Here is a 27211-nt window from a genome sequence, read left to right as displayed (position 1 = left end):
CATGTGATTTGTCACAAATGGTTGATTTGAATATAATTTGTGTGCTGCTAATGTACCTGTTATGAAATAACAAAAACATGTGTTTGTGTTAACTGGTTCAGAACGTCCAGTAGATCTATGCCCATCATAAGTGCTGGGGGCTAAGACAAGACATCATTCTAAAATAAATGTGAGTCCTACTCTGAAATGAAAAGATAAGCTGAGAAACTTTAACCCTTTCACGTATGAATTATGAGTCAAAAGATTTGTATTAAAAAAGTGTTTTTATGTGTCTTTATACATAAATATAACAACTGAACTTTGTTTTTTTCGCAACACATTGTGAGCTTGCCTTGTAGATCGTCTATTTTCAAATGGCCAAAATACATATATAGCTGAAGTGGTCAATATATGTTTTGCAATAATAATCCAAATCTACTAAGAAACTACATAACTCCTAATTACTAAAGTTTTCAAATAATTGTAGAGGAGTAAAAGTATAATATTTGTCTCTGAGATGTAGTGGAGTAGAAAATTCTCCAGTAAAGTAAAAAAAAATACCCCAAAGATTTACTTAAGTACAGTACTTGAGTAAACGTAGTTAATTTACACCACTATCTACTACTGAATAAACTGATCTAAAGATCAGAGTGTCTGGCTCATAGAGTTAGGGGTCTGGCTCATAGAGTAAGGTCTGGCTAGAGCATAGATATAGATGGGCTAGAGGCCCAGAGCAGAAAACGTCACCGCCCCTTTTTTTCACTTCAATGAAACTCCATACGACGCCGTTGGGTCAGAGCGATTGACGTAAAACCCCCGCCGTCGGACGGCGATTGGTCCGACTGCGCATCACTCTCAGTGGGCCGTCCAATGGGAAGGCGCGTTGTGCGTCTTTGTTCCTCCCTGTTTTGTCGGTGGTGACGCACGGGTCAGGTGTTGTCTGCAACGTTGCCATGTCCGCTTATTATAAGCGACTTTGGGCTTGTCTTTCTGTAAAGTCTTGTAAATATTGGTTAGTTGCAGTTTTTTTGGGCTTGTTTCTAAAGTGTACATATTTTGGGCTTGTTTCTAAAGCGTACTCATTTTGGGCTTGTTTCTAAAGTGTACTTATTTGGACTTGTTTCTAAAGTGTACTTATTTTGGACTTGTTTCTAAAGTGTCTTATTGTGGGCTTGTTTCTAAAGTGTTCTTATTTTGGGCTTGTTTCTAAAGTGTACTCATTTTGGGCTTGTTTCTAAAGTGTGCATATTTTGGACTTGTTTCCTAGTACAACCAGTAGGTTCTCAAACATTTTCATGTCAAGGACCCCAAAATTAATGTATTTGTCCAAAGACCCCCCATCTGAAAATATGTTGTGCCAGGGACATTTGTGTTGTTAAAATGTTTAATTCCCCCCCCAAAATTACCTCATTTTTTTCAAGACTGATTTGTCTTTTCATTTTATTTTTTGATAGCAGATCGGTCGGTTATTTTCAAATAGTACAGGTTATTATTATGGCTATTTTCAAAGTGTCGCTTTTTTTGGGCTTGTTTTCATAGACCCGGTTGCTTGATTCCCTCACAGAACCTGGCAACACTGGTTGTTTGTGCTGTGTGGCCCGTGGAGAGATGTGTACAGAAGAAGAAGAGAGAGGAGCGGATAGAAGAAGTGCTAACCCTGCTAACACACACAAGCTAGCCGAGTAGCTCGCTTTTCTTACCCCGCGTTTATACACACGACTTCGGCGTTCCTCAAACATGTCGCACACGTCGGCGACATAAACACGACGTCCCTCAGTGGAGGAGCCCCGCGGAGAGAGAGAGAGAGGGGGAGAGAAGAGGAGAGGCCGGGGGACGGGGGAGGCAGGAGCAGAGACCCGGGTTCGAGCGGAATAATAAACAAACGGGTTCGAGCCGAGGAGTCGTGCAGGTTTTAGCTGGCCTAGCATAGCGTGCTGCTGCTCGCTGCGCTAGCAGAGCCAGAACAGCAAAGCAAAGCCGGAGCTGGCGAGCTCCGTCTCCCGAAAACAACAAGGAGAATGGATGGATGGGGGTCTGGGCTCTTCTTCCACTCGGATTATTAGCTCGCTAGCAGAGCAGAGTGACCTCTGGATTGTGTTTCCTCTGATCTGATGGCGAATTTCACCAATTACCAGGACGGCAGCAGCAGCAAAGCCGCGATGCTGCTGCTGGAGTCGCAGCAGAGGGACGTGGGGACGAAGCAACCGCCGCCGTCTCCGTTCGCGGTGGCCGCCGCCGCGAACGGAGACGGCGGCGGCGGATCGGTCGGGGAACCCCCTTCTTCCCCGTTAATTAACATCGGCGGCGGTGGAGCGGGATCTCGTTTCCATCAACATTTACCGCCCTCCTCCCACCACCACCATCACCTGCTCGGCCAACAACAACACCACCACCTCCTCCACCACCCGCCGATCGGCCAGCCAAAGGATCAACAACAACAACAACACGGTGGTGCCGCGGCGTCGCACCTCCATCACTACCAGTTGCCGCAGCAGCATCTTTCCGGCGAGAACACCGCGGATTCTTCACCGGGCAGGAGATCCACGTCCTCCTCGACGTCGAGCCACTCGGGCCATCAGGTCCATGTCGACGACCCCGCCGCCGCTGCCCCCCCGAGCAGCAGCGGCCATGTATACGCGTCTGTGAGCGTCACCACCAACAGCAGCTCGGAGGCGGTGGACGACATTCGCAAGTGTGGCTACCTGAGGAAGCAGAAGCACGGCCACAAGCGGTTCTTCGTTCTCCGAGCGGCCAGCCACCTGGGCCCCAGCCGCCTGGAGTACTACGACAGCGAGAAGAAGTTCAGGAATAGCCTGCGGTCCGCCGCCGCCGCTGCCGCCGTCAGCGGCGGAGCCGTGGCCCCTTCGCCCCCGAAGCGGGTCATTTACCTCTACCAGTGCTTCACGGTAAACAAAAGGGCGGATTCTAAAAACAAGCACCTCATCGCCCTCTACACTAAGGACGAGTACTTTGCTATTGTGGCCGAGAACGAGCAGGAGCAGGAGGACTGGTACGTGGCGGTGAGTGAACTGATGTGTGAGGGGAAAAAGGGGCATTTGGATTCTGACGATTTAGACGACGGATACGGTACGGTGACCCCCGGTACTGTTTTTAAGGAGGTGTGGCAGGTTAATGTGAAACCGAAAGGACTGGGCCAAACTAAAAACCTCACGGGCGTGTACCGCTTATGCCTCTCCACCAAAACCCTTCACCTCGTTAAGTTGAACTCTGAAACTCCTTGCGTTAACCTCCAGCTGATGAACATCAGGCGTTGTGGACATTCAGAAAGCTTCTTTTTCATAGAGGTGGGACGCTCCTCTTCTATCGGGCCGGGTGAGATATGGATGCAGGTGGACGATTCTGTCGTGGCCCAAAACATGCACGAAACCATCCTGGAGACAATGAAGGCGTTGAAAGCCTTTGCAGAGTTCCGACCCCGGAGCAAAAGTCAGTCGTCTGGCTCTAACCCATTGCCGTTTATCACCACTCGGCGTCACCTCGGTAACCTCCCGCCAAGCCAGACGGGCCTACAGCGCCGCTCTCGAACCGAGTCGGTTGCCGGGACTCCGCCCTCGAGCAAGAGCTCTGGAGCCAGTGGCTACCGGTTCCGAACGTCCAGCGAGGGTGAGGGTACAATGAACCGGCCTTTCCGCTCAGCCACAGGGAGCCTCGTGCACCTCAACGCTGGCCGTGCTCACCTTGGACGGCAGGAGAGCGGAAGTGGCTGCAGCAGCAACGTTGCCACAGGAAACGCAGGTACGAGCACAAGCGTAGGGGTAGGGGGGCGTTATGTCTCCCGCGCCATCCCAGGTTCTTCGTCTTCATCCTCTGCCACCTACCACGCCCGCTCCGCTTCACTCCCAGTGTCCCACTTCCCCTCCACCACCAGCCCCGTCAGTGTGTCATCGAGCAGCGGGCACGGCTCGGTGTCGGACACCCTCACCCGCCCGTCCAGCGCCTCCATCTGCGGCTCGCCCTCTGACGGCGGGTTCAACTCCTCCGACGAGTACGGCTCCAGTCCTGGAGACTTCCGGTACTTCCGCGTGCGGAGCAATACGCCCGACTCGTTGGGGAACACCCCGCCCATCCGGGAGGAGAACTGCCTGAGCGACTACATGGCCATGGGCTGGCACCGGGAGGCATTTGGGTCGAGCTCGGGAGGAGGGGACACGCCGCGGGACGAGGCCATGTCCACAGCGGAGGACGAACGCTGCTTTTCCTCCTCGTCGTCTTCGCTGAGGAGGCGGACCCACTCGTTCACCAGGCCAGGCGGAGGAGGCGCGACGGGAGGTGCGGGGGTGGCAGTGTATCAGAAGATGACCCAGACCGCCTTTTCAGTGGAAGAGGGCTCGGTGGGAGAGGCAGGGCTCCCATTCGGTAGTGGACTCCTCCGCGGGGGGCCTTCGTCCTCCTCTTCCTCGCTCCGCTCTGACTACAGCTCCTGCTCAGAGCACAGCCAGCAGAGCCGGCCCTCCACGCTCTCCCGGACGGAGCCCGGCGGTGGCGCAGGAGCTGATCACTCTTCATCTTCTTCTGCAAAAGAAGACAGCGGCTACATGCCTATGCTGTGTGGCGTGGCCGCATCGCCACGGGACACCCCGCCCGACTACATGCCTATGCAACCCACCTCTTACCACCACCATGTCTCCCACTCCCCCCAATTTCACAGCCCCGCCTTGGCCTCTCGCATGGCCCACCACCCCAGCTCCCAATCCTCCACGGAAAACCACGGATATATGATGATGCTGCCGGGGGGCAGCGGGGGCTCGCCTTCCCCCGTCCAGGCCTCCCCGAGCCCCCACAGCAGCTCCAGTGCGGCTGGGTGTAGTGCGGGCGGCGCCAGCGTCAGTGATAGCATCGCAGAGCGGCCCGAGAACGGCGAGTACATGGACATGTCATACAGCAGCGGTGGCCGTAAGCTCTCCAGCGAAAGCGGAGGATACTATGCCCTCAGCACGCCCGAGGGCACCCCAAAATCCTACAGCCCTTACTTCTCGCTCCCTCGCTCCTACAAGGCCCCTGCAAGAGACAGAGAAAAAGAGGAGAAGGAGGAGTACGGAGAGTATGTTCCTATGTGCTCCCCTGCCAAGCCTGTTTACTCACAAGTCGCTACGGCCTCGACCCCAGAGAAGAGGAACCCGGGTGGAGGAGCAGGGGGAAGCTCCAACACCAGCACCCCTTCTCACCCACCCCCGCCCTACGGCGCTCAGCATCAGACGGCGGCAGCCATGGCCGACCGGAGAGCCGTGAGACCCAACCGGCTTCCGCTGGGCAGGCGGAGCTTCCACGGCTTGCCGCGGGCTAGCGAGCCCTCCACTGTGTCCACGGGGGTGTCCACCGGGGTGTCCACCTCCGTGCCAGCGACCACCGGGAGCTCGTCCGAGGGGCCGTCCAGCCCGGGGGAGTACATCAACATCGAGTTCGGAGACCATTACCCGCACCAGCAGATGCCCGCCAGCAACTCCCCTCCTCAAACCCAGGCTCAGGGTCATCAGGACTACATGAGCGTGGAGGTCGGAGGAGGCGAGCAGCAAGACGGCTCCTCTGCCGGGGGTCTCGGGAAGAAACAGTCGCCCAGACCCAGCCTGGTGGCACCCTGGAACCCGCCCACCTACATCCGACCCCTCGCTGCCAACACCGCGTCACTGGCGTCCCCGGGGGTCCCTCCCGGGGGAGGTCACTGGAGGTCGATGGGGGACGACTACACTGACATGACCTTTAACCTCGTTGCGAGGGGGGGCGACAGCGGTTCGCGGTCGAGCCCCACGGCGATGCTGCAGCACCTGTGCGTGATGGAGGGCCGCTACGGACACGCTCCTCCCGCCACCTCCTCCATCTCTCCCCCTCCTCTCCCTCCGTCGAGTCCCGGGAGGGCGCCCCAGCCTTCTCCTCACCTCCTTCAGCCGGAACCCAAGGTGGTGCGAGCCGACCCGCAGGGCAGGAGGAGACACAGCTCCGAGACCTTCTCCTCGACCTCCACCTCCGCCTCAAACTCTGCTCCCCAAGCGGGAGGCGCGGGCGGCCCCTCGTCCTCAGCCACCCATCCCAGCTTGGCTCACCCCTCGGCCCCCAACGGCTCGTACCTGAGCGACGGTCAGACGGCCACCAGGTGGGCCTCCTCGGGCTCCTTCGACAGCGTGTGGATGTCCGTGGACGGGCTGGGTGACTCGGGGCCGCTCCGCCCCCAGTTGAGAACCTCCGATTTGGACACGATGACCCCCGTGACGTCGGCCTCGTCGTCCTCCGTCTCCTCCTCCTCTGGAGGAGTAGGAGGAGGTAGAATGTGCCGGAACATTTCCCTGGGCTACCAGAACGGGCTGAACTACATCGCTCTGGAGCTGAGGGAAGATGGGAGTAATGGGGCGCTCGCCACCACCACGGCCGCTCTGGGAACCGGTGCAGTCGGCGGCGGCGGCGGCGGGAGTTCGACGACATCGTCGTCGTCGTCGATGGCAACGGTGCCTCTGCCGGAGAACGGAGCCTACGCCAGTATAGACTTCACCAAATCAGACGGGGTCACCGCAACGACCAAGGGTGAGTTGTACCCCATTGTTTGGTGTGTGTGTGTGTGTGTGTGTGTGTGTGTGTGTGTGTGTGTGTGTGTGTGTGACAGGGTGAGAAATCTGTAGCATAAAAAAAATCACAGTTTTGTCAAGTCAGGTAAGTTTGAGTGTATCAGACACTCAAAAGGTTGGTCACAATTATCACATAATAATCGTCTAATCGCAATTACTTGAGATAATCGCAATTATTTTTGCATAATCGTCATAATCGTTTCCATATTGAAAACCTTTCACACATTTTCAAATATAAAAAAAAAACAGAAATAGCAGATCTACAAGCTTACAACGCGTTGTAAGCTTGTAGATCAGCTATTTCTGCTATTTTTACACGTATAAAATGATTAAATATGTCAATAGTTTCTTTGTATACTTCAGTTATTTGGCATATCAAAGGGTTCATATGTTCCAATGTTCAATGGCCAAACACACAATCAAATCGTTAATCGCAATTATTTGAGTGATAATTAATCGTCAACTTAAATGTGTAAATCGTGACAGCCCCTAGTGACGAATACATCAGACACCCCCCGCAGTTAGTGTGCAGTCCTGGTCTGGCTGAGAGACAAAGTATGTGTGTGTGAGGTAGAGAAACTGTGTCTGTGAGTGTGTGAGATGTCTGTTTTGGCAATGGTCTGATAAAACGTGATAATCTCCCATTCAATGCATTGATAGCATTCGAAGCCGGTGGTTTTGAGAGAGAGAGAGAGAGCTAGAGCTATTGGAGATGTTTTGGGTAGTGTGTGTGTGAGAGAGACGTGTGTGTGTGTGTGTAAGAGACAGCATGACTTCAGTCGATATTTCCATTTGAATTCTCATTGAAAACCCCAAAATATCCTTGTGTGCTGTGCTATTAATAGCCACATTCTCTCAGTTCCCTGCATCAGGCCGCGTCTATTTTAGATGCTAGGGCTCCTGTGATCTTAACGGAGGCTCTTGTGTTAGCGTGGGGTTTGTCTCTGACAGCGTCTGTCTGACGGGGGAGTCGAGGTCTCGAACAGACTTCGGCGCAGAAAGCGACAGCAATATGCGTTTCATCTAGACGAGTGTGTGTGTGTGTGTGTGTGTGCCTGTCTGTTGGTCTATAGATGCACGCAAGTGTGCCATAAACTGTGTGTGTGGGTGTGTGTGTGCAATACTTTACTCACTGTCTGTCAGTCTGGTTGTAAGTATTTGTTTTGTATTTGTTGGTATGATAAATACACAAAAAAGAAAAGCCTGCCCAAAAATAGTGGTTTTAGCAGTCAAGCAAAGGAAACCTATGACATTGATCACAATGCTAATATATGCCCAATTACTTGTGTGTGTGTTCTCTCTCTTGTCTCTCTCTGGTCTGATTCTCCTGCTCTAACTGTTGAGCGGCTGGGTCCTATAGGTTTGCATGTAGCTGTGTGTGTGTGTGTGTCTGTGTGTGTGTGTGTGTGTGTGTGTGTGTGTGTGTGTGTGTGTGTGTGTGTGTGTGTGTGTGGTATAGTGGCATGTGGAGAGGCATGTGTTAACGGCTGTGTAAAAGGTGGTAACAGAGTTGTAGATAGAGACACTCTGAACCGTACGTGGTTCACAAACAAGTGTGAAAAGTGTGTGTGTGTGTGTGTGCCTGAGAGTGAGTGCAAATGTGCCTTTTAGATTTGATGGCACTCATCATGGTAGCAAAACATACTTGTCTTGTGTAATGTATACGTGCGTGTGTTAGACGCACGCACGCTTGTAGTTTTTTTTTTTTAAAGCAAACTTTTTCAAATCTTTGCTTCTTGGGGGGTCCCTGGAACGAAATATTTTGAGATGGGGGGGTGGGGGGGGTCCACGGCCAAATACATTTTGGGGGGGTCTTTGACATGAAAAAGTTTGAGAACCACTGATATGGCAACAATAGTTTTTCAGAAAACTGTTAGGATCAGTGTTGCCAAATTCTGTGAGAGAAACAAGCAACCAGGTCTAGGAAAACCAGCCCAAAAGATAGATTGTCTATTTTCAAATAAAATCTTGCGGGGAAATTATAATAAGCAGATCTGGCAACTCTGGTTAGGATTTAGAAGTAATTTGTAGAATCGGCCTCAGGTCTACTCTTAATGGGTTAATGTTTTCTCCGAATGTTTGCCTATTATAAAATGCCTAGAATAGGGATCCTATGGTTCATGTGGTACTAGCCTATTATGATGTTATTGCCAGTTGGTCAGTGCTTGTTACACGGGTAGAGATAACCTTTGTACACGGTGTCACTGACACACACACACACACACACACACACACACACACACACACACACACACACACACACACACACACACACACACACACACACACACACACACACACACACACACACACAGAGAGAGACCAGACAGGATGCGTTTGGAAAGAAGGGCAGAGGAAGTACACCTCAAATATAAAAAAAGAAAAAGAGGATGTTCACATTCACTCTTTCATCATTTTTTTTCAGCTCACTTCTTGATTGTCTCCGCCAGGCCGAAAGGCATGGCGAGAGAGTATGTTTTACCCCCTGTCCGTCTGTACGTCCGTGTGTCCTGTCCTGTCCGTCTGCGAGCAGCTAATCTCCGGCACCATTGGCACGGTCGATGCGAAACTGTGCACACACACCTCCCTGGATGCCAATTCAGAACCTCTGCCCCACATTTTTCACATGGGCCTGTTATAGCGCCACCAGGAGACCGATTCGTGCAAAACCCATTTTTTAATATTACTCCTACAGATTTTATCCAAACGTCATGCAAATCGGTACACAGTATCTCTATAGTCATGTGATCAACATGGATCTGTCCGATTTTCCATATTCCATCCTCATTGCCTAAGGTGGCCTTCCAAAGTTTGCAGGATTGGTCCGTTTTGAAAAAAAAGGCTCAAATTATGCATGCAGCTTGCGATTTCCATGAAATTTCACACGCACATTCCCTCTAGGCCGAGGAAGAAATGCCACCCTTTTCGTATTGGCCTGTTATAGCGCCACCAGCAGGTCTGATTTAGCAGAATCAAATCATGAATGCAGTGTCCGATTGCCGTGAAAGGCCTGAGAATAAATGGCACCCTTTTCACATTGGCCTATTATAGCGCCACCAGGAGGCCACAATAACGTACCTGACCTGGTGCTCTGAGGAGCACTTTTTCTCTAGTTTCACTCTCAGTTTATCTCCTCACGATTTCTCATTCTGGTTTGTTCCCTTTCTTCCTGAGCATGTCACACTCCTGTGTGTGTGTGTGTGTGTGTGTGTGTGTGTGTGTGTGTGTGTGTGTGTGTGTGTGTGTGTGTGTGTGTGTGTGTGTGTGTGTGTGTGTGTGTGTGTGTGTGTGTGTGTGTGTGTGTGTGAGAGAGAGAGACAGGGTTCTCATCAAGTGATGAGTGACTCATTTGTTTCATTTGTTTATCATTGTGCTGAATAGAGTGAGAGTGTTAACTAAATTGTCGGTGCTGCTTTAGGTAACACAGTGAGATCAACTTGACACTCATAGCTCTAAAGCAGACCCTGTTTTGCGTGCGTGATTGCGGGGCATTTGGATCTTTGTTTTCTGCCGCTGCAAGCAGGTTCATTGACCTTTTGTTTGGTGTGTGAATGTGTGTGTGTGTGTGTGTGTGTGTGTGTGTGTGTGTGTGTGTGTGTGTGTGTGTGTGTGTCGGGGCTAACTAGGCCAGATAGTTACAAGGTATCATGAGCAAATCTTAATATCTCGTTGCTCCTACTCGTAACCATTGGTTCTATGTTGGCAGCAAATCAAAGGCAGAAAGATGTTCAAACTGTATACTTAAACTTAAAATGTGATACAGTAGCTCACCGCCACCGCTTCCATTTTCCTTTCCGAACGCATTGATGTGGGACACAAACGTGGCCGTGCCCCCCTGTCTGCCCCAACGAGGGGTAAATAAACAGTTGTGTGGCTGTGATTTGGAAACTGCAACGGTCAACAAATACAAATGTGTTATTTCTCATGGAGACTACAGCTTGATCAGGCCTGCTTTGTCACTATGTTTTTGACTAATTGTGTGGCTCTGCTGCACGGGCTCTTACATATGCTTTTTGTGGCCGTGTGTGTGTGTGTATCTAGGAAGAACGCTCTGTGTACTATGTCTGTTATGTGTGTCGGTATTTATATAGACTTAGGTTCTTTTTATGAAGTGTGTGTGTGGGTTTATTATCTGTGCATGTGTGTGGGGGCGGGGGGGGGGCGGCATTGTGCAAGTGAGGATAGCATTTGGGTCATGTGGCATTGTGGGTGCCTCTAGTGTGTGTGTGTGTGTGTGTGTGTGTGTGTGTGTGTGTGTGTGTGTGTGTGTGTGTGTGTGTGTGTGTGTGTGTGTGTGTGTGTGTGTGTGTGTGTGTGTGTGTGTGTGTGTGTGTGTGTGCGTGCGTGCGTGCGTGCGTGCGCGCGTGCGCGCGCGCGCGCGGCTGGCTGAGTCATGTCAGGCGTCCTTTGATGTGGCCTTCTTGTTGCCGTGGCGGCATGTTGGGGCACACTGCAGGCCCTACAGGAAACGCATCATCATCAGTCAGGAATGCACTTCCTCTCAGCTGGGCTCAACAGACTCTGAAGCACACCTGGATCTTGACACGTGTGTGTATGTGTGTGTGTGTGTGTGTGTGTGTGTGATTCAATAGCCCTTCCTAATGCCAATAAGCATGAATGAAGGCAACATTAACCCATTCAATGAGGGGACGCATCTCTGTCATTTTAGATTGTAGATCTGCTGAAAAATTGTGATTTTGTATGTATATACCTTTAAAGTGAACATTTGTAACTCAAATCTTTGCTTCTGGAACAAAATATTTTACAAACGCTTTGAAAAATATTTAAAGTTTTGCACAAATGTTCCCGATTTTTGTTTTTTCAAAAATAGCAGATCTACAAGCTCGTAGCGTGGCACCGATCTTGTAGATCTGCTATTTTTGAATTGCCAAAGCAATCTAAAATGACAGGGGTGCGTCCCCGAATTGAATGGGTTAACATAAAAACAAACAGCATACCAGCTCTCATGGACACATAATCCTCTATTTATTGAGGTTATTTCGATAAAAATAGGATTATGGATCTGTGAGTGCTTGTATTCTGTTTTTGTTTTGTTCTTTAAACTGTTTACCTAGCAACATTAATATGCCGTTAACATCTTCTCATCTCTTCATGAATTGTACTTGGTTGTACTTGGTGATTTGGGTTCGAGGGCTCTTGTAATGTTGATCCACTAATTGAAGCCTGTTGCTAGGTGTATTGATAAATATTGACTGGCACCGTCTTAAGATGTAGGGCTGTGCCCTCATAGTCAGTTAATCGGTCATTTTAGTCTTAAACCTTTTAGTTGATTAGTCGTTTATTAGGCTTTTTTCCATGCACATCTCTCATAACATGTATCATATAATCCTTTTAAAGGAGTAGTTCACACCCAAAATTACCCCTTTCTCTGTCTTTTACTCACCTCATCATGATGGCTTGAATACATGGACAGTATTTATAATAGAACATTACGTTACGTTAAATTAAAATGCTTGATGAATTGAAGTGAGCTATGGCCAAGTTTAACAGCAGCAAAGCATCAGAAATCTGTTTATAAACTCCAAAACAATGCTCACAGTGTTAATGCCCATAGAACATTTTAGGACTATTGATTTCATTCCACCATCTAAAGGCCAGTGGCCGTTGTGAAATCAACATGGCATGTTCAGCTCTCATCCTCACCAACCTGAAGAGGCTGGTCTCTCCATGATTGTTATGCAGCAAACACTATTTTACACATTTGTTGATTAAATCAACTAATCGATTACTAGTCAACAATTATATATAGTAGAAGAAGAGGAGAGATCCGAGCACTGGAACAATAACGGAGGAGAGGCCGTAAAATCAATGCATTTTAATCATGTTCACAAAACACGGCTCCCATACTTGACCTGAACATGTTGGGCTTTTAACAGCCCAACATGTTCAGGTCAAGTATGCAATATCGTTTTCGAGGGGGTCTTATGACTATCGTATCTAAAAGGTAAAGGTAGTACTAGTCCTCCCTGCTCTGAGAAAGTTATGCAACGGGATGAAACGAGCGTTTAAATCTCTTTTTGTAGTCAGCCAGTTCCATATTTTCTCACTCTTCTTCGTTGTGTTTAAACCACCCGGAAGTCTCAATATTTGCCTCTGAGATGTAGTGGAGTAGAAGTAAAAAGTTGCTGGAAATAGGAAATACTCAAGTAAAGTACAGTACTTGAGTACATGTTCTTAGTTACTTTACACCACTGGTAGAAAGAAAGTCAGTAGGTAAGACATCAATTTGTTTCTCCCATTCTCACTCTGGCTGCCCTTTTTTACACTTCTATTGCTACAGGTGGAAATGTCCCCCCCCCCTTCTCGCTCTCGCCCTCTACCTCTCTCTTTCTCTCTCTCTCTGTGTCTGTCTCTGTCGTTCCCTGTCGTTCCCACCTCTTGGGCCAAGTCTTCTATATTTACTGTTCTATTTGCAGTCGGACATGAATTTATGAGCCGTACACAGGCATGCACTCACTGTAGCCTTCACGTAACAGGATCCCCTTCCGCCCACCCGTGTGTGTGTGTGTGTGTGTGTGTGTGTGTGTGTGTGTGTGTAGGATTGTGAACATGAACTCTGTAAAACGGATAGATATGCATGTCCACAGATGTTAGAAATATTAGCAATCATACACAGGCGCGCACACACACACACACACACACACACACACACACACACACACACACACACACACACACACACACACACACACACACACTAAATTAAATATATGCATATATTGTATTTTGTTTAAAGGTATGTGTGTGTATTGCTCACATTGTGAAAAATGAGCTCTTTACTCTTTACAGCGAGACGTCTGCAGATGGTTTAGAACACAGAAACGCCAAAGCAGTTTGTTTTTTAGCAGGGTCTTCTCTCAGGGTCTTCTCTCAGGGTCTTCTCTCAGGGTCTTCTCTCAGGGTCTTCTCTCAAAGCACTCTGAGAGTTTAATCCATGTGTTTTAAAGCGAACATTTTTAACTCCGATCTGTGCTTCTGGGGGTCCCTGGAACAACATATGTTGAGATGGGGGTCCGTGGCCAAAATTATAGCAACATACTGTTAGGATTCAGAAAACGTTTTTAGATATGTATTTGGCCGTGGACTCCCCATCTCAAAATATGTTGTTCCAGGGACCCCCCCCCCAGAAGCAAAGATTTGAGTTACAAATGTTTGCACCAATTTGCACCAAAATATTTGCACCAATTTTCACCTCAAAAATAGCAGATCTACAAGCTACAGCACCGAGTGCCGCGCTACGAGCTTGTAGATCTGCTATTTTTGAATAGCCAAAGAAATCTTAAAATGGCACAGATGATGCGTTCACGGATTAAAGACTTGTCCTCTGCTGTGATTGTTGCATAATAATTATGTGGTGGGGGAGAACCCTGGTCTTGAGATGACTTAAGCAACCTGACACTTTGATTCCCGTTGCACCTTACAGGATGTACCGTGACTGCAGACATTTTTAGAGTGGGTGGCCCCCCAGTGGGAATTGAACACCCCGTGTTGGCAGGGGTTGGTTGGTTGGTACCCCGCTAGTACCAACTAAGCGGCCACAGGCAATGGCATTAACCCCGTCGTCTCCTCCTGAGGCTGGAGTTAATGCCATGCTGACCATGGCACGTTTTACTAAATAGGACCAAAATCTTCTAATCGGGCAAAGAAATTAATATTAATACAGTATCACCCCACTAGATACATTCTTGTGTCGCTGGTAGGCTAGGCTATTCCTTTGGCAGATAGCCCACAAATCTAGCTACCTCCCATTTGTGGGAGTCAAGATGGTAGACCACTCACTTTGTACAGCCCACAGGTTGCAGCTTGTAGATCTGCTAAGAAAAGTTGTGAAAATGTGTGCAAATCTTTGGAAAAAAAAAAAAAAAAAAAAAAAATATATATATATATATATATATATATATGTATATATATATATATATATATATATATATATATATACATTTTTAACTCAAATCTTTGCTTCTGGTGGGGGTCCCTGGAACAAAATATTTTGAGATGGGGGTCCGCGGCCAAATACATATCATTTTGGGGGTCCTTGACATGAAAAGAAATTGAGAAAAAAAGTTTGAGAACGTCTGATATTAAATCCTAACTGTTTTCTGAAACACTTATGTTGCTATAATATTAGTGGTTCTCAAACTTGTTCATGTCAAGGACCCCCAAAATGATATGTATTTGGCCGCCAACCCCCATCTCAAAATATTTAGTTCCAGGGACCCCCAGAAGCAAAGATGTGCACCGAGTGCTGCGCTATGAGCTTGTATATCTGCTATTTTTGAATAGCCAAAGTATAAATGAATGAATGGGTTAATGGAGTTAGTTCACCCAAAAAATGACTTACTTTCTATCAATCACACACCCCATGAAGCATTGAATTCATGGAGATTTTCTAGTTTTCTCCAATAATTTGATGACCGACAGAAAGATGTTAATGTATCCGGTAGGAGACTCAAAGGAGTCTCTTTGAATCTCCTACCGGAAATGCACCCGGTCATCAAATGATTGGCTCAGGAATGCGTCAAAAACTCCATGAATTCAAGGCTTCATGGGGTGTGTAATTGATACAAATTAAGTCATTTTTTTGGTTGAACTATTCCTTTAAGAGAGAGAGGTTGCGTTTCGGGGCCCAACCAGCAGCTGTCTGGTGCTCGCTGTACCCAGAAGGACATGTTGCGTCTCGTTGGTGATAAATGGAGCAGGTTACTGTAAGCTGTGTGGAATGAGTCACATTACAAGTCTTATGTGTGTGTTAGTCCACATCAAAAGTGAGGTCCGGGGACCCCAGGGGTCCTTGAGGGAGTTCCAGGCGGTCCCCAGCTAAATTATAGATAAGAACCACATTGACCCTAATGGGTCTGTAACTCTGAGAGTGTACCAATGGAACCAAATGGACCCTAACGGGTCCATTTGGTTCTATTTGTACACTCTCAGAGTTAAACTAACAATTGATTTTACAATAATAAATTGGGGTCCCAGAGATAGAAATGCCATTAAATGGGGGTCCGTAGCCCTAATGCATGTCAGACTGGGGGTCCTTGAAATTAAAATGGTTGAAAATCACTGCTAGAGCCGTAAAAATCTTCTCTTATGGGGGTCCTTGGCTTATCTTTTCAAATGGGGGTCCGCAGGCTAATAAGTGTCAATTTGGGGGTCCTTGACATGAAAAAGTTGTTCCAGAACACTGCATCCCAAACCTTTTTAGCTCGAGATCCCCAACAAATTAATATGTCTCCCCGAGACCTAAACTAGTGAAAATAGCCGACTTGTTGTGAGCGTATTTTCCACTACATTTTCTACTTTTCACCCATGGATTTTTTATAGAATTAAATGTTTGAATTTGTTTTTACCTGATGAAAATTTGTGGGGAATTTTTGGAGAAATGGGTTCTCGACCCACTGTTTGTGAAACGGTGTTACCGGACATAGCTCCTCTGCTAGCCTCTCTGTCTCTCTCTCGGGCTCTCTCGTTCTTTACTTGTTCTACCACTCTCTTTCTTTACCTCATGTTGCGTGAGCCTTTCTTTTCTCATTTTGTGTCTGCCCCCCCCCCATCTGTCTTGTCCTTCATTCTCTTTCTTCTGTCCGTCCATCCCTCCAGTCTCTTTCCGACACACTGCTGTGAGAGGTTTTTTTTTTACAAGCGAGCCCCTCAACTTACTGGAATGTGATGTTAGATAACTTTACTAGGAAAAAGGCTGTGTGTGTGCGTCCTCCCAGCTTGTCTCCGTTAAGTGCCCTGGCCTACACACACGCACACGCACACACACACACACACGCACACACACACACACACACACACGCACACGCACACACAGTTAAATCTGTCCACCACACATCTTAGTGTTGAATTGTCCTCAATATTTCGAGATGGAGGGAGAGAGAGAGAGAGAGAAAGACAGACAGAGGGAGAGACATACAGTGACAAACTAACATAGAGAGATGGACAGACAGACAGAAAGACAGACAGAGGTAGAGTCACAGGAAGAGACCGACACACAGAGAGAGAGAGAGGGAGGGAGGGGAATAGAGGTAATTTCCCAGCAGTCATCAGGCTGATGTCAGGGTGACATGTTCCTCTGTCTGTCTGTCTGTCTGTCTGTCTGACTGTGGTTATTTGTTGTGGAGGGACAGAATGAGAGGCAGAGGTAGCCAGAGGGTGACATATAGGCCTGTCACAATTATTACATAATAATTGCCTAATCGCGATTATTTGAGATGATCTCTAAATAGATTCATAATCATTTTCATTTAAAAAATGTTCATATATATATATTTTTAACCCATTAAGACCTGGAATGTATCTGTGTCACTTTAGATTTCTTTGGCTATTCAAAAATAGCAGATATACAAGCTCATAGCGTGGCACCGAGTGCTGTGCTATGAGCTATTTGAAAAATCTTGAAAAATATTTTTTTCAATGTTTTTCAAAAAACTGTTAGGATTTAGAAAAAAGAATTAAGAATCGCCTCAGGCCTTAATGGATTGAATGACAAAAATAGTGTAAATAGCAGATCTACAAGCTCAAAACACGTCGCTAGTGACATAGGAACAAGATGGAGAGAGAGGGACTAGTGATGGAGAGAGACGACATACATAGGGACATAGAAGGGGTGAGAAGAGGAGGTGAGAGAGAGAGAACAAAGATCTGTTCACTAATGCAGGTGTGTGTGTGTGTGTGTGTGTGTGTGTGTGTGTGTGTGTGTGTGTGTGTGTGTGTGTGTGTGTGTGTGTGTGTGTGTGTGTGTGTGTGTGTGTGTGTGTGTGTGTGTGTGTGTGAGGTCAGTTGAGGCTGGTGTACTGAGGAGGTTGTTTTGATTAAAGTCCAACATCGGGTGTGTCACCAGAACCCAGAGACCTCAGACTCTCTCTCTCTGCCTCTCTCTCTCCCTCTCTCATATTCTCACCCTCTAGCTTGTTTTCTCTCTCTTCCTTGCTCCCTTATTATTTTTCTCTTTGTCTCTCCTTTCCATGCTGTCTGTCTCTCTCTCTCTCTCATTCATTCATTCCCCTCCCTCTGTTTTTCTCTCTCTCTTCTCATCCCTCCTCTTCCTCTCTTTCTTCCTCACATCATCCCTCTCTACATCCCTCCTCCTACCTTACAAACGGCATTAGTTTTACAGCAGCCTCTCTCCTACCTCTCTATCCATCCATTCATTCCTGCTTCTCTATATCTCTACTCCTGTGTGTGTGTGTGTGTGTGTGTGTGTGTGTGTGTGTGTGTGTGTGTGTGTGTGTGTGTGTGTGTGTGTGTGTGTGTGTGTGTGTGTGTGTGTGTGTGTGTGTGTGTGTGTGTGTGTGTGTGTGTGTGTGTGTGTGTGTGTGTGTGTGTGTGCGCGCGCGCGTGTGCGCACGCACATGCGTGTAGAGTTCCAGCAGCTGTATTGTAGTTCATTGTTGTGGTAGACAAAGCATCCCACAGCCAGGGTCAATCCAGGCCACAGACCCACACCAAAACAACTAGCATCCCTAAATACAGCCTGACTCTGCACCATTTGGCTGTGTGTGTGTGTGTGTATGTATAATATACAGTACACATACACTGTAAAATCCTCTTTGCTAGTCGTTAAAAAAAAAGTATTCTTTTCTCCCAAATGAGTCGATTGCCCCATCGTCACTGCTGACTCTTACTGTTGTTCTTGGGGAGGGTGTAGACCAGGGGTCTTCAACCTTTTCAGGCCAAGGACCCCCTAACTGAGAGAGAGATGAAGCAGGGACCCCCATATTTTACATAAACTTGTGTTGCAGATTAAAGCTTTTCATAGATGTTGTATTCATGTTAATGTGTATTTTCATACATTTAAACCGTTAAACCGTCAATACTTAGTAAACTTTCACTCTGTACTTAGTCTGCTCTTTCTTCCCCTCTTTGCCGAAAATAGCAGATCTACAAGCTCACAACGCCTCGCAGCGCGAGGCGTTGTGAGCTTGTAGATCGGCTATTTTCGGCTAAAGTTGTCCAATAGGGATGCTAGGGTTCAAGTGGTTAATGTAAAAAATAATGATCCTATCACAAAGAGATTTGGCGGACCCCCTGTAGCAATTCTGAGGACCCCCTGTTGAAGACCCCTGGTGTAGACCATTGGTTCTCAAAGTGGGGTCCGGGGACCCCCAGGGGTCCTTGAGGGAGTTCCAGGGTGTCCCCAGCTAAATGATGGATAGTTAGGAACCAAATGGACCCTTATCGGTCTGTAACTCTGAGAATTAAATGAACATTGTTTTTGCTATTTTTGTGTGACATAGAATGGCGAAGTATGGCATTCATTTACGAATGATTAAAATACAGAGATAAGAGGTTTCTGCCCGACAGTATATGCAATGTGGCCCTCTGGAGTGAGTGTGGAAATATAGTGGCCCTCTCCATCATCAAAGTTGCCCACCCCTGCTATAGAAGGACAACCCCATCCGTGTGTGTGCGTGCGTGTCTGTGTGTGGTGGTGTTCATAATGTGCGTCCTGGAGTGCGTTTGTACACTAGACACTTCTGCAATTGACTTGTTTACTAATGTCTCTTCTGTCTCTCTTGTCTCTCTCTCTCTCTCAGATTGAAGAACGGAGGTACGACAGATAGAGGCCCCCCTCCTCATCTCTCCACTCTGCCCAGTGACCTTTCACCCCCCCCGCTGATGAACCTTGACCTTCACTCAAACCGAGAAGCTGCTCTCCCTGCTCTCCCCTCTTCCTCTGAAAGCAACGTCAGAAAACGTCAACATCATAATCAACGTTCACGACGGACGGACGGACCCACGGACGAACGTCAAGAGGCCGCTTGCAGTTCTGTTGTTTCTGACGTAATTCATCCTTTACTTTCAGCTTACATTTTTTGTCATCTATCTACAAGCTCACAGCTCACTGTGAGCTTGTATATCTGATATATATATATATATATATATATATATATATATATATATATATATATATATATATATATATAGTCTTTTTATTGGCAAAGACCCCCTTTTTCTTTTCCTCTCGATGCTGTCGGCGCACGCTGCCTCCTTCCTTGTTCTTCTTCCTCGTTGGTCTCATGCCTCTCAAGACAAAATGGCCACCGGCCAGCGGACTGGGAATGAGTGCGAGTCCGAGACAGACTGATATCTTCTTTTTTTTTTTTTTTCTTCATGTGTTTCATATCGACGGCTCAGCACTCTGTTTTACTCCACGCTGTAAAAAAAAAAGAAAAGAAAAAAGGGAGGCTGGTAAGCAAAAAGGCATTACGGTACAGAAATAGAAAGTGAAAGTAGTTTCGAGAAAAAAAGAGAAAAAAAAAGATGCATTGGACAAGAAAAAAAAAAAGTTATTTTTTTAAATCCCTGCTTTTTTGTCCCATCCCTGATACGGTACCATAGAATTTATAAGTGGTTGACGAATTTGTAGTACAATTCTTTTTGTTTGGTTATTCTGTTTTTGAGTGGAATACCCCTTAAATTGTATAATCTCATGGCTGGATCCATTTCTCTTCAGTTGACAAGTACTTTTTTGTTGTTTTCCATTGCACCAATACCGCACCGGTACCCATATTGGACCCACAGCGCTGTAGGCACGGTACAGAACCAGTGTTTCTTGTCGAAATACTGAGCTGTTCAACTGACCAGCAGCTGAACCTAACAGTTTACTGTATTAGCATGCTTATTAGCATAGCTCTACCAACCCACAGTGTGCCTAGGAATCAGTGGGGATAGCATATTATGCTAACTGTGCCTGTATGGGTGTAGCACGGTACCCTTAATTAAGCAAGTGGAAGAACGAACGAAGCATCAAGTGTTACTCTCCTCATGCTCTCTTAGCACATATTTATTTATTTTGTCACAATAGCTACGGTTATCCTGGTACATTTCTTTTGCAAGCTGTTTTTAGTATTACGTGACGGCGATGGTACTGCACTTCCATCAGGGTCGGGAAAAGGAACGCTAGGCAAACGACAGCCAAAAATGCTGGTTAAGTTTGATAGGTGCTTAGAAGTTGGTCTAATCTCCCTGCTACGTTGGCAGGAATCCAGCCGTTCATAGAGATGTCCTGTTCTATTCTGTAAATCATACCTGGTTGGTGAAATAACTCATAATGACCAGGTGTGTATTTCGTAAGCTTTCCGCCCCCCTCGTGGTCGGTGAATGATAGCGTTTGGTTTCCTGCCCTGATACTAGCCCAGTTGATGTTATCGAGGTTATATTATTCTCAGTGTGTTTATTTTTGTTTTTTTTATCTCCTACGGTCCACAGCACAGTTCAGGCAGTGTGAGAAAGAATGGCAACCTACAGAACTACGTCAATGCGTACACGCACACACACACACACACACACCGTCAAAAACTTGAGCATATAGTTGCACAAAATGGGTAGAACCAATACATGAAGTTTCACTTCAAATATGGACACGCATCCATGATCCACTCAGAGCACACACTAGAAGAGAAGGCTGTTAAAGTGGGGCACATGTCCCCACACACCATGCGTACAGACATGCATACTAACACCATGCATACAGACATGGCATGTAGGCAAAGGACGCACACACACGCGTCACTAACACATGACACATCACTAACGCATAACATGTCACATATCATACAGGTCAGGTTCTGCTCTGACTGCATGACACACACACACACATACACACACACACACACACACACACACACACGCACGCACGCACGCACGCACGCACGCTCGCTGATAGTCACAAGGTTGGGCAGCTCCTGTGACGTCTGGCATTATTGAAACACACACATGCACACACACACACACAGGCATTGCATGCGCATACAAAGCCTCTGCATACATACATGCTGTATGCATGGACACACACACACAGTGCAACACACTGGCTCAAACACGCGCGCACACACAGTGTTCGTCAGCAAAGGCTGGATGACGTAAAGAGGTTTCCAGTAACCTGAGCCTGGGTCCCAGGTGCAACGTGCTGGGCATTCTTACCCTGTTTGCAACCCTACATACACACACATGGTCAGACAGGCCACACACTTGGACAGAAGACCCACATTAATCAGAGCCTCAGCCAGTGCTCGCTTGCTCTCTCTCTCTCTCTCACACACACACACACACACACACACACACACACACACACACACACACACACACACACACACACACACAGGGCGACTGATACACCCATATTTAGCCATTCTACTCACTCTGCTCTCCCATGACAGCCGATGTTTTGGCAGAAACTACGACATGCTTACACACACACTACACCGATACGAGGTAACTCCCTCACGACTTTATGTCTCACTGTTTGGCGCTCTCCCGCTCAGTGTGACATTTTGAAAGTCATCGTACAACCCAAATGCATTTCATTTCATTTCGTTCATTTGCAAATTTGCCGGAGGCCAGTCGAGTACTAGGTTCAAGTAGTTTGTTTTGAACTCCACCGCGTGCCAGACGGGGCTTAGGGTCAGTCACACGAGACAAGCCAGCGATTGTAAGAACAGTTGTACAATTTGCAGTGTTTTGACAGTTGTGAGCTTATGTGATTATGTGATTTAGCTGTTTACCTGCTGCCATCTACATCATTGGTTCTCAAAGTGGGGTCCGGGGACCCCCAGGGGTCCTTGAGGGAGTTCCTGGGGGTCCCCAGCTAAATGATAGATTAGGCACCAAATGGACCCTTATGGGTCTGTAACTCTGAGAGTGTACAAAATAACGGGTCTATTTGGTTCCATTTGTACACTCTCAGAGTTAAATTGACATAGATTTTACAATATAAATTGTGGTCCAAGTGATAGAAATGCCATTAAATGGGCGTCTGTAACCCTAGTGCATGTCAAACTGGTGATCTTTGAAATTAAAATGGTTGAGAATCACTGCTAGAGGCGTAAAAAAATCTTCTCTTATGGGGGTCCCTGGCATATCTTTTGAAATGGGGGTTCGCGGGCTAATAAGTGTCAATTTGGGGGTCCTTGACATGAAAAAGTTTGAGAACCACTGATCTACATTGTCCCCCATGTAAGTAAGCACCACCCACCCGGTTGTCCTTGGGAGACTGAAACAAATGTTAATAAGCACTTGGAACTATTGTTTGATTCCAGGAAACTGGATTGAGTTGGATAGATAAAGGGATGATGACGGGAGAGAGAGAAACGGTTTCTTTTGCTGCATATAATTATTGTTTAAGCCAGTGGTTCTCAAACTTTTTTCATGTCAAGGACCTCCAAAATTATATGTATTTGGCCGCGGACCCCCATGTCATTTTTTTTTGTTCCAGGGACCCCCAGATGCAAAGATTTGAGTTACAAACGTTCGCTTTAAAAAATATAATATTCAAAGATTTGCAAACATTTTCCCGATTTTTCAAAAATAGCAGATCTACAAGCTATGAGCTTGTATAACTGCTATTTTTTGAATAGCCGAATTATAAAAGTATATTAGCACATTTTGCTGGGGACCCCTGGAACCCCCCCCCCCCCCCCCCCCCAAGGACCCTATTGAGAACCAATGGTTTAAGCTTCTTTGCGTGCTGGATGGGTGGTGTTTTATTGCATCAGGACAGTCCAGCTAGCATTAGCTACAGATACGGTACCCCCACAAACACTTAAACTGTGATTTAAACGATTTCATAGACTTATTGTATTGTCGTATTGACGTGGCAAGGACCCGGACCGCCCTTATCTGGTACACGGTGAAGGTTAAAACCCACTTATAGTAACGTTACTTTGCCTTGTAGCAGATCCTGACGAACGCTTTTCCCTCTTATTTAAATTCTCAGTGAGGACTGAATGAAAAGGGAGACGAAAAAAAATTACCACGCTCAATATTTGTCATGTGTGTAGGAGAGAGGAAACGAGAGGGCAAATCATTTCTCACGGTACTTTTTTGTGTGGCTGTAAATGAATATGAGGAGGGTTGACAGTGATAATGAATCATTCGCTACTATTTGTCGGTAGGGAAATAGGAGAAATTGCCCTCTGTGAACCCCCCCCCCCCCCCTGTATCGCCCTCTTTTACTCCTGCCCTCTGGAATAGGGTTACTCACTTAGACTTGTACGACCCATGTTTTAAATGGTTCAGTCCGTGAGAGGTGTGAGTGGAGTGGTGGGGGGGGGGGGGGGGGGGGTGGTTGGAAAAAGGTGAATATTTGATGTGGAAAAAAAGAACTTTCTGGGTTTAAAGACTGTATTTGACCCTGTCATGTGTCTTATATTTATGAACATTATTACTTTTTGTTTTATTTGTTCCTTCCCATCTCTCTCTAAATGAACAAAGAATTTAATCTGCAAAGACTTAAGTCTGTGGCTTTTTTTTTGGGGGGGGGGGGATGTTTTATATTCTTTTCTCTCTTCTGTGTGTGTACTTAAGTTACAACCGAAGTTTGTTTGCTTTTATTTTTAGGACTGCCACATTAAGGTTGGGCTACATTTTAGGGGTGCAAAAGGATCGCTTAATCATTTAAATTGTGATTATATATATATATATATATATATATATATATATATATATATATATATATATATATATATATATATATATATATATATATATATATATATAAATAAATAAATGTATGACTGTCCTCATGTTAAACTCTGCCCTCTTCAGTATATTAACCCATTAAGACCTGAGGCTGATTCTAAATCCTAACAGTTTTTTTGAAAAAACCTGTAGCTATATCAGTGGTTCAAACTTTTTCATGTCAAGGACCCCCAAATTTATATGCCTTTGGCGGCGGACACCCATCTCAACATTTTTTGTTCCAGGGACCCCCAGAAGCAAAGATTTGAGTTACAAATGTTAGCTTTAAAAATATATATGTATTCAAAGATTTGCACACATTTTCACGATTTTTCAAAAAATAGCAGATCTACAAGCTCAAAATGACACGGACCGTGTGCCCTGGTCTTAATGGGTTAAAATTGTAAAGGATTTCATCTGATCCTGTAGTTCCCTACTCTAGCCCTATAGGAACCAGAATGCTACTGGGAAAGTTGGGAAACAGTCTGAAAAGCGATGCCCATCCTAAGTTACAGAATCTGAATTGTTTTGATTTCATACCAATTCTTCAGTTGGTCTTTTTTCCCCCGTTGTGTTATAAATTCTGACATTTATTCATCCTTTTTTTTCCAAATCAATAATCCCAGACTTGGTGTGGAAAAGGTCAATACAAGTCAAAGTTGGGGAAACAAGAACCACCTTAATATATGTATTCTACTTGCAAAGACATTGATTTACAGTTTGTTTTGTTTTATTATATTTTTTTTAGATATTGTGATTTCTTTTGTATCTATAGTTTACAGAGGGAAGATAATCATTCATTTGTTTTATTTTACGATGGTTGTGTGGAACGGGGCAGATCTTGTTAACCCATTTAGGTTTCTTTGGCTATTAAAAAATAGCAGATATACAAGCTCATATGAGCTTGTAGATCTGCTATTTATTTATTTTTTTCTTAAAAATGTGTGCAAATCTTTGAATATATATATACAGGTATATAAAAAACGAAATCAAAATATATATAAAAAAAAAAACTGGCCTCAGGTCTAAATGGGTTAAGACAGAGATGTTTTTGGAAGAAAGACGGGGGGGAAACTATTTGCAAAGAGGGAGAGGAGATTCTTTAGTTTTTCAGAGTACATACAGTAGGCTTTTTTGCAGTTTTTTCTTTTTTTTTGTGGGTGTTTTGTAAAAAAAAGACGAAAGAGAGAGAGAGGGATAACCGTTCCCTTCTGCCTAACATTTTACTTTCATAACTATATTACACATTACATGCTGCTGTGGCGTACACGATTTGAATGCTGTTGGTGGCAACTGTAACTATGACAACGAACGATAGCGACGATAACGATGATACTGATACGTTCATCGTCCCGGCTACCCCCCCCCCCCCCCCCCCCATTCCTGAATCTTCAGGAATATGTTTGGCGAGCGCTTTGCCTGCCCCCCCCCCCCCGGGGTTGATTCCTTAATGGGAGAGAGAGACGGCTTTTCTGAGCCATTCTAAACCTCTCTCACCCTCTTTTTAAACCCCTCCCCCTGAGTTGAATGCTGTTGTTTATTAGCTTTACGGAAAAGAAAAGGCGGTTTAAAAAAAGAAAACGGTGACGATGGATGGAGGAGGAGGCGAGTAAATCCTTAGTATGTGCATTATTTTTCCGCAAACGTACGTCCTATACGCGATATATATATTAAAAAAAAAAAGTTTAAACAAACCTAATTGAAAGAGAGATGGAGGAAAAAACTAAACGGTTGTGGAATAGAGGAAGGGAATCCTCTACTGTACATAAGGAAATACAGTTGTTGCTTTTTTTTCATGTTATGATTGGCCGGTGCCTCAGTACAGCGACCCCCCACACCCTCCAATTTTTTGTTTAGTTTTGTTTACTTTTCGACTCTTTTTTTCTCTCCTGTTTTGTTTTGTTTTCACGTTGGGGAGGGAAACGGGGGGGTTCAGGAGTGTTTCTCCGGGGAGGTGAGTTGAGCATTGGCATAGTGTTTCTATTTATCAAGACTTTTTTGCTTTCAATAGAGCTATTGCAATAAAAATGTGTTCATGTACGACCGTCGCCTCAGCTCTCCTTTATTTGTGCGTGTGTGCGTGCACATGAACGTGTGTGTGTGTGTGTTAAAGGGACCGTAGGTGTTTGCTTACTGTATAACAGTGGTTCTCAAACTTTTTCATGTCAAGGACCCCCAAATGTATATGTATTTGGCAACGTACGCCCATCTGAAAGTATTTGTGCCAGGGACCCCCATACAAGATTTGTATGGGGGACCCTATTTTGAGAACGACTGGCTTTACAGTATGTAACACCTGTGACCGACTCCAGGGGCCAATGTACTTTGACACACTGACTCTTCTCCGAAATGCCGCTTCTCAGAAGTTCAGCATAGGCCGTTGGATCGAAGCCAAAAAAACGTCACCACACTTCTCATGTGATATACTGTGCATGTATGTGTTTTACCATGTCAATTATACGTTCCTGCTTCCCAGAATCGCTTGGGTCAAAGATGCCATTGTCGTCAGGACTCGAATAGGTCGCCCTTTGTTGAACTTGTGTGGGATATGGAAAACGTTTTGAGTTAATATATTTTTGGTATCGGTGCTCCATAGCACAAGGAATTATTTGATCATCTGTGTATCAGCTGTGTCATTTGGAGTCCCAGGGGATGGCCCACCCCCTTGAGTTCACATGTAACCTTAAATTCTGTTTTACCTTTTCTTGTGTGTGTGCATCCATGCATTCATTAATCACTTTCAACTTGGTGTCCCTATTTTGGGCATGTGAAATTGTCAAACATTATCTTTTAAATGGCTCAAAATAGCCGGGCACGTTGTGAGCTTGTAGATCGGCCCTTTTGAAATAAGGCTTAAGTGGTCACTTTTTTGCCACCCTGTAGTTGTCTTTTTTTTCCTGAAATGACACATCTGCTGTGTATTGAGCACCGAAGTCTGACGTAATTTACGCATCCTACCTGGTTCGCGGTTTACCACCCCCATTCTGAATTCCCATAGACGTCTTTAATATCGCGTCAAATAAGAACTGTGTTCCAAAAATAAACAAATGATCCCGGCGGTTTGACTCTTATGGATATGAAGCATCAACTGACGGTGAGAAAACGATAATGTTACTTCCACCGAATTAGTTACATTTTCGCCAGAAACAGACTGTATCAAATATGAGTGACTG

At 46.0% G+C, this 27211-nt stretch overlaps 1 protein-coding gene across 1 annotated transcript; it reads left to right on the top strand.

Annotated features, from left to right (window-relative positions):
- Positions 1–1619: 1619 nt before the first annotated feature.
- Positions 1620–19401, top strand: LOC311035534 (insulin receptor substrate 2-B-like). Its single transcript, XM_084043807.1, has 2 exons — positions 1620–6513; positions 19115–19401. The coding sequence occupies exons 1-2, from the start codon at positions 2091–2093 to the stop codon at positions 19117–19119; spliced, it is 4428 nt and encodes a 1475-aa protein (XP_083899933.1). The 5' UTR covers positions 1620–2090; the 3' UTR covers positions 19120–19401.
- Positions 19402–27211: the final 7810 nt, after the last annotated feature.

The sequence above is a fragment of the Gymnoscopelus microlampas genome (assembly GCF_963454915.1).
Source record: "Gymnoscopelus microlampas genome assembly, chromosome: 19".
Classification (NCBI taxonomy): Eukaryota; Metazoa; Chordata; class Actinopteri; order Myctophiformes; family Myctophidae; genus Gymnoscopelus; species Gymnoscopelus microlampas.
This window is presented reverse-complemented; position numbering and strand designations above follow the sequence as displayed.

Coding starts and splice junctions, on each gene's coding strand:
- LOC311035534 (XM_084043807.1), top strand. CDS start 2,091: ATGGCGAATTTCACCAATTACCAGGACGGCAGCAGCAGCAAAGCCGCG.